The following is a 7,991-nucleotide window of genomic DNA, read 5'->3' on the forward strand; positions in this document are numbered from 1 at the left end:
TGACAGGCAGGTTAAATTCTGTCTTTACAAAGTGCTGCAGTCTGGAGTCTGACCTGAAGAGAGGCTGTGAAGTCTAGACTCTACGATGTAAGTATGGAAATAAGATTAAGTGGATTTTATTCACAGGAAGGATAATTTCTGTTCATTAAAAATAAATAACAACACTAAGGTGTTGGGAAATTTCCTTCTTCTTTGATTTAGGGTCGGGTTGTCGGAAAAGTACGAAATAAAATTAAATGAACGTGTTCAATTTTTTGCAGTCATCATCATTTATATCTGTACAATGTGTTTATGAGATGTATCTTCATACATCTAGCCTCTTAATTCTGTTCTCAAAGTGGACCAGATTAATGCATTTAGTGCGCCCACCTTGTTGCTTCCTGAGTCTCTCCAGTTCCTTCATCAAATATTCCTTTTTCTTCATCCGGAGCTCTCTCTCCTGCTTCAGCTTCTCTCTCTCCTCCAGAACCTGGACACAAAAACAGTCACGTTCAACTCACCTGGTGACACCTGCTCTACCTGCCAGCAGCTCTTGTGTTTGCTCTGCATCTTCTTCTTCTTCTTCCTAAGAGGAAATCTGCCTTCCAATGTATGAACTTGGCACATAGATACTACGACAAACTGTCATTGTGCGCTAACTTGCCTAGTGTTGCTCTTGGTGGGAACTGTTGGGCTTCTGTAAATAACATCACAGAGTACGGTCTAGACCTGCTCTTTTATGAAAAGTGCTGTGAGATAACTGTTGTTGTGATTTGGCGCTATATAAATAAAACTGAATTGAAATTGAATTAAAAATTCATAACCTCAACCTCCACCCTGAGTCACAGTTCTGCTCGAAGTTTCTACCTGTGGAAGGGAGTTTTCGGTCTGGACCTGCTCGGTACCGCTGCTGTGTACATTAAATTAAATTGGCTGCCGACTCAGACAGTTCCAGTAATGCTTGTTCAGATATTCCTGACCTTTTGTTTCTGGCTCTCGTTGTTCTGCTCCTCGGACACTCTCCTGTCGTGGCTGCTGACTTTTCCCTTCTCGCCGTCCTGAACAGAACTCCTTGGACCTGAGGACACAACAGAGACCAGGAGTTAAACGGCTGCTCTGAAGACGTCGACACAGGCAGCAGGAATCATCTGGGGGAAACGTTCCTTTAATCATCGATCATACTGACCTTTGGCCCCCAGCTCAAGGGCCGGTTTGGTGTAGGGCTGTTTGTAGGGCAGACTGGGGGGGAAGTCTTCAGGGCTGGTCGGGGGGGGCAAGGATATATTGGGGGGCGGGTACATGGGCGGCCACTGCTGGTGCATGTAGGGAAGGTAGTTTCCATACTGGCCGTAACCCGGCGGGGGGAAGTTGGGGGGCATAATGCCGTGTACCTGTGAGGGGGGGTAGGTGGGTATGGGCACCCCAGGGTGGGGTGTGTGGGTGTTGGGGTCGGGGGTTTGTAGCAGCGGCTCTTTGTGCGGAGGCGGAGCTGCGTCACTCCGCTCGGGCTTCATCTCTTTGACGTCTCTGGCTTTGTGCAATTTGGGCAGCGCCAAGCTCTTCCTGCGGTCATCGTCGCTGCTCCAGCTGCCCCCCCTCTCACGGCTACGACTCCTGCTGCTGCTGCTGGAGCTGCCGCTGGGGCTCCGCCTCCTACGGCCCCGACTGCGGCGGCTGCCGTCAGAGCTGCCGGAGGAGTACCGTCTGCGGGTGGGGGTCTTCGGAGGCGGCTTGCTCCCGTGGAGCCGCTCTTTGGTCCTGGCGGCCATCTTGCTGATCTCGCCCACACCCAGGTCCAGGCCGATGGTCTTCAGCAGGTCCTGGATCTTCTCGTACTCCTCCAGAGCCTGTCGCTCGCCCTCCTCAAGTGGCTCCGTCCCCGGTGGGTAAGCAGGGTTCGGCACCTGGACCCTGATGTTCTGGTCAGGGCTGATGGTGGGTTGGCTTGCGTACCTCATGTCCCCCTCCCCCAAAGTGGGAGGGGCCTGAAGGTGAGGCGAGGCCCCTGGCGGGAGGCCATACGTCTGACCAATGATGGCTTTCGGCGGCGGGTAGTCTCCGTACAGCGCCTCCTCCGTCAGGTCTCCGTACAGATCCAACCCGTGGTGTTGGACCAGCTCGGGTGCTGGTGCAGGTTTGGGCTCCTCCGAGTCTCCGTACAGGAACTTCTCCTCGTCATCAATATCATCCGCCGTCTTCTCCTGAGCCATGGCCCCCGCCGGGCCCCCCAGCAGATTGAGGATCTCTTTGATCTCGGCGTCGAGGCCGGCGCGCTGAGCCATCTGCGGGTCGGACCGCAGCTCGGACAGCATGTGGGCCACCATGTGAGGCTCCATGCCCTTAACAGCCTGCAGCAGCTGGTCGGCCACCCGGGAGATGTGGGTCCCCTCCGGACCCCTGGGGGACTCTGTGCTCTGAAACACAGAGACAGAGCAGAGTGACGCTCCGGTGCTTTAATGATCTGAACCTTCTCTTTAAATGAACCCTCGTGGTCCTTCTTTAAACATTTTATTATCGTTATTGATCCAGTTACAAGATTTCAAGAATGACGTACCCTGAGAGTTGGCGAGTCCTCGGAGTCGTTGCGTCTCTTCAGGATGGACTTGGTCGGCAGGCTCAGCATCTCCTCCAGCTCCTTCCGGCGCCGGGCCGTGTCCAGCTCCCTGAACTCCCTCTTGGACTCCCTGTCGCTGTCGGAGCTGCAGCTGCTGGAGCTCGAGCTGCTGCTGCTGGCGCTGCGACTCCTCTGCCGGCTCTTATTGCGGACGTGGCTCGCCGCTTTGCTGCCGCTTCGTCCTCGGCTCCGCCCTCTGGACCTGGACCTGCTACGCGGACGACTCTTGCTCCGGCCCCGGCTCCTGGCCCGGCTCCGGTCCGGACTGCGGCTCTTGCTCCTGCCCCAACTCTTGCTTCTTCCCCGGCTCTTGGCCCGGCTCCGGTCCGGACTGCGGCTCTTGCTCCGGCCCCGACTCTTGGCACGGCTCCGGTCCGGACTGCGGCTCTTGCTCCGGCCCCTGGCTCGGCTCCGGTCCGGGCTGCGGCTCGGGCTCCGGGGCCGGCTCTTGCTCCTCACCTGACTCTTGCTCCGTCCCAGGCTCTTCGCCCGGCTCCGGTCCGGACTCCGGCTGCGAGGTCGGCTCCGGCCCCGCTCGTGCTCGGGTCGAGGAGGGTAGTCTCTGTAGGGAAACACCGGCTTTAAGTGGACTGAATTTAACAACCAAAGATGCCCTGGGTTTGGCCTCTCAGGCTACACACAGACAGAGTTATACCTGCAGACACTACCCAGGGCCATAGAAAATAACTACATTTATCAAGTTAAAATAAAACATTTAATTCGATATTCGATTCAATTTCACTTTTCTCCTAAAGTGAACATTTTATTATTTTTTAAATATTAGATAAAATTTATATAATTAGTAAAGATACACAGTTTTTATATATATATCATTATGTAGATGTATTATGTTATTTTTACCACTACCACTTTAGAATTAAATATTAGAGGCCTGACGTCTGTCCTCTCACCTGTATGTTTCTCTTTAGACGAAATGTTTGGCCACTCTTTAGATTAATTTTACACCAAAGTTTAGAAGTTAAACCGTTTACATGTAAAATTATGATTTTGGTGCTATTAAATATATTAAATTTATCTTGTAAAATTATAAATTTTATCGCAAATTTATTCTCAAAATATTGCAACTTTATCTTTTTCAAGATAGACTTTAACATTAAGATAATTTTACTTCAGTTTGACTCCCCCTCAGATAAAGCGACTTTTTTCCTGTTTTTCTTTTAAACAGCACCAATATTCATAATCTACCAACAAAATAAAAGCACAAAATGCCTTTTCAACATTGAGGATATGTCATAAATCAGCAGCGACGTTTATATTATAGAGCTGCAACGATTAATCCATCGGAAGAAAATTAATCAACTTTTTTGATAATCCATTAATGGTGTCATTTCTTCTGCTGGTTTAATTTCCTTAAATGTGAAGAACTGCTGCTGTTCTTTGTCATTTACAGAAAGAAAAAAAAAAGAAAAAAAAGACTTGGGTTTTTAAGATGTTATTTTGGGAAAATTGTGATGAGCATTCCAGTATTTCTTGCCATTTTATAAACTAAACAATTAATTCATCGTGAAAACAGTTGGTCGCTGAGTTGATAATGAAAATAATCGTCAGTTGCAGCTCTAGCGTATAAACACCCCCGTATTATTCTTCTTCTTCTTCTTCTTCAGGCACTGCGCTTCCGTTTAAATAAACACTTTGCCACGTTTGTTGTCAGGTGTTGACATCTACAAACATAATAACCCAAATATATTCGTTTGGTTCATACCTGTCATGATGGCGTGAGGGGGCGGGGCCAGATGGTCCGGTCAGCTCGTTGCCGACGGTGATGACCAGGTTGTGGTCGAGGGGAACAGGTCCACGCGGTGACGGAGACCTCTGTAACAAAACGCATTCTTTAGTGTCAAAACCTCCAGCTCTGAGAAGTGAAGCCTTAAACCTGCGTCCTCTATAGCAGCCAGCAGGGGGCGCCTTAAACCTGCGTCCTCTATAGCAGCCAGCAGGGGGCGCCTTAAACCTGCGTCCTCTATAGCAGCCAGCAGGGGGCGCCTTAAACCTGCGTCCTCTATAGCAGCCAGCAGGGGGCGCCTTAAACCTGCAGCCCTCTCCAGCAGCCAGCAGGGGGCGCCTTAAACCTGCAGCTCTCTCCAGCAGCCAGCAGGGGGCGCCTTAAACCTGCAGCCTCTCCAGCAGCCAGCAGGGGGCGACTTAAACCTGCATCCTCTCCAGCAGCCAGCAGGGGGCGACTTAAACCTGCATCCTCTCCAGCAGCCAGCAGGGGGCGACTTAAACCTGCAGCTCTCTCCGGGGTCCGTCTTAGATCAATAATTTAATATCAACAATTACTTTCCACCCATAAAACCAGGCCCGTCCCCACCTTCAGAGGCAGAGAGGCCCCAGGATCAGCTGACGGTCCCATACGACAAAAGAGTCTTGGCTGGAAACGATGAGTCAGAATCAGCTTGCTGGACTGTTGTCAGTAACGCAGAAGCTCATTCTGTGTGTTTTGCTGATTGGGTGGCGAGTCGCTTTGCTGCACATGGGCAGGAGGTGGAAAGAGCGCAACAAGTTTTTGACTCTTTTAAACAAATTAACTACAGACCATGCAACAGGTTTGAGTGGTTTTTGGTGGACAGCACTGGCCCGGTGAAGGACCAGGTCTTTTGTAAAATCTGGACTGTGGCTGTTTGGACACGAGTCAGGAGACAGACTACTCGCAGATTAGTGGCCTGGGATTTTGTCATAGCAAAACGACCACGACACGACGAGTCGATGTTTCTGTCCGCTGAGATGAACGACGGATTGTTGCACAGCTGCTGGCGTTAAACTGGATTCACAGGCTGCGTTCAGACTGCAGAAGTGATTTAGATCTGATGTGTTTACAGCGTGAACAGTTCACTCGGATCTCTTCCACTTTCACACATGGTCCAAACCCGATACAGGTCGGATCAGCCGCAGGCCGCCATCTTGCGTTCGAGTCTTCATCCTTCAGCCCAAACAGGAACAAGGACGGTTTTTAAATGATCTGAGGACCTTCCTCCAAATCACTGCTGGTGCAGTTGTCATGACAACAGAAAGATAAAACTTGAATGTGAACAACTGAACAGTTTTCTGAGAGGTCCCCCCTGAGATGGACGTGTTTCACGGCCCCTGCTCAGACCCAGAACCGGGTTATCGATAAGTCCGCCTTCAGCTGCATCAACAGGAAGTTACAGGTGCCGGATCACGTGACTGCAGCAGGTGTCCAGTCTCTACCAGCTGATTTTATGATAAATGAAGTGAAATGGCTGGAAAGTGTGTAAACTGTTTAACTAACCCGCCAGACTCCTGTTGTTTCACTGGTAACTGAAGCTGAAAACACACCTGTGACCGGAAGTTTACCTGAAGCCAACCACCGAGGAACTCCGGTCAGAAACATGTCAGTTCAGTGAAGCTCTGATAAACAACTTTACTTCAAACATTTTAAAGATCATTAGTTTAGACCTTAAAGGTGTGATCACGCAGCTAAAATGTAAATGTTATTCACACTTGATGTGTCGGTCGAGAAAATTTAAGAATGGACACTAAAGTTTTTACAATTATCACCCTTACACACAGATAAACAACACCGCTCTGTTAAATTGACAGATTTTTGAATGGAGTTTGGTGAACAGAAGCTAATAAACAAACCGGGGCTAACTTTAGCTCAGACACGTCCTCAGGAGACAGAACCAGGAGCCACAGCGGGTTTGGACTCGTATCGATGTTCAGACTGATTAGACCCGGTTTCTAGCCCGGCTGACCCACCTCTCTCGGCGGAGCACCGGTCCAGTACTCGCCGCCACGGTGACTCCCTGAGCCGGGGGACGGGTACCTCCTGCGCGGCGGGGAGCGGCGGTAGGACTCGGGGGGACCGTGGTCGTGATATCCGGCGTGGTACGGAGCCCTGGGCCGGCCCCGGTCCTCTCTGTAACCCGGCACCAGGTAAGGCCTGGGCCCGGGAGGCGGACCTCGGCCTTCGAAAGGCGGCGGGTAGCCTCCTCTCGGCGGAGGCCGACCTCGGTACATGTCCTCCGGCAGAGATCCTCCGGGTCCACCTGCTGGACTCTGGAGCTTTATTTAACGTAACACAGGCTCGTGCGGACTCTTTGAGTCCGAACCAGGTTTCACGGTGTTTCACAAAGACCTGATTCCGAACAGAGCGACCATGATCCACATTCAGACCGCCCTTCTTCTTCTCCTCCTTTGTGTTTATCGGAGGAGCGGAACCCGAGTTTAAAGATGCACAGCGCCCCCTGCGGCGAGGAGGAGTCACTGCACCACACCGGTCTGCAGGGTAGCGGAAAAAATATCAAATTACATCAAAGTTAGTTCGTTTTTATCAATATCAGTCAACATCACTTTTATTTATATAACACACTTAAAACAACCAAGATGCTTCACAGGTTAAAATACTACAATAAGACAGTACTTACACAGTAAAAGTACAGCAATAAAACATTTTAACATACAGTAAATGATATATAGTGATATTAAAATCACCAGGGATAATAACAGACTTAACTCGTAGGAAATGCCAAAGAAAAGAGATGTTTTTAAGTTGGGGCGGTTCTGATGTGGACTGGCAGGTTGTTCCACAGGTTAGGGGCCGATACACTAAAGGCTCGGTCGCCTCTGGGTTTAAGTCTGCTCCTGGGTTCATCCAGGAGGAGGAGATTGGTGGATCTCAGCACTCTAGCTGCAGTATGAACGTGAAGAAGCTCCGTTAAGTACAATGGAGCCAATCCATTAAGGCCTTTAAAAGTTAAAAGCAAGATTTGAAAAACAATCCTGTAATGAACAGGAAGCCAGTGGAGGTGTGATGTGGTCCCTCTTCTTCTTTCCTGTCAGGAGACGGCAGCAGCATTTTGGACTAACTGCAGGCGCTGAGTAGATGACTTGTCTGAGCCCACATATAAGGAGTTGCAATAGTCAAGGCGGGAAGTTATGAAGGCATAAAAACTCTTAAAAGTGCCGTTTCAGTGCTGTGACAGGGTTCCAAGCCGGACTGGAACTTTTCATTAACATTATTATTAATTAAAAATGTTTGCAGCTGGGTAAAAACTACTTTCTCCAGGACTTTAGATAAGAAAGGCAGTTTAGAGATGGGCCTGTAGTTAGAGAGAACAGAGGGGTCAAGATTTTCCTTTTTTAAAATACATGGTCCAACGGTATCAAAGACTTCTCTAATCAGACGAGAGGGAATGCACACAGGAGGAACAGAGGGATCACGGTCACAGGATGCAGTTACAGAAGATCGAAGACCAAAAATCTTCTCGACAAAGAATTTTATGAAAGAGTCACAGAGGTCCATGTAGGTGTGATAGGAGCAGAGTTTCAGGGACTTGTAATGGTGTTAAACATGTTAAAAAGAACCTGTGGCTGGTGAAGGTTGTTGGCGACCAGCTTAGAAATAAAATCAGAT

At 49.6% G+C, this 7,991-nt stretch overlaps 1 protein-coding gene across 1 annotated transcript; it reads right to left on the bottom strand.

Moving 5' to 3' along the window:
• Nucleotides 1-304: 304 nt before the first annotated feature.
• Nucleotides 305-6,747, bottom strand: LOC123967367 (zinc finger protein 318-like). The gene is made up of 6 exons (XM_046043442.1): nucleotides 6,335-6,747; nucleotides 4,317-4,426; nucleotides 2,534-3,155; nucleotides 1,166-2,393; nucleotides 960-1,057; nucleotides 305-469 (listed from the first exon to the last, which is right to left on the bottom strand). Exons 1-6 carry the CDS (start codon nucleotides 6,593-6,595, stop codon nucleotides 305-307), a joined length of 2,484 nt encoding a protein of 827 aa, XP_045899398.1. The 5' UTR covers nucleotides 6,596-6,747.
• Between the last annotated feature and the right edge of the window lie 1,244 nt (nucleotides 6,748-7,991).

Source organism: Micropterus dolomieu, unplaced genomic scaffold (genome assembly GCF_021292245.1).
Source record: "Micropterus dolomieu isolate WLL.071019.BEF.003 ecotype Adirondacks unplaced genomic scaffold, ASM2129224v1 scaffold_330, whole genome shotgun sequence".
NCBI classification, from domain to species: Eukaryota; Metazoa; Chordata; class Actinopteri; order Centrarchiformes; family Centrarchidae; genus Micropterus; species Micropterus dolomieu.

What these genes read in the sequence shown, in the direction of transcription:
- LOC123967367 (XM_046043442.1), bottom strand. Translation starts at nt 6,595, where the DNA reads ATGTACCGAGGTCGGCCTCCGCCGAGAGGAGGCTACCCGCCGCCTTTC. An exon ending in CCCTCACGCCATCATGACAG is followed by an intron (nt 3,156 to 4,316) that starts GTATGAACCAAA and finishes GTTTCCCTACAG; the next exon opens with AGACTACCCTCCTCGACCCG. An exon ending in AGGACTCGCCAACTCTCAGG is followed by an intron (nt 2,394 to 2,533) that starts GTACGTCATTCT and finishes TCTGTGTTTCAG; the next exon opens with AGCACAGAGTCCCCCAGGGG.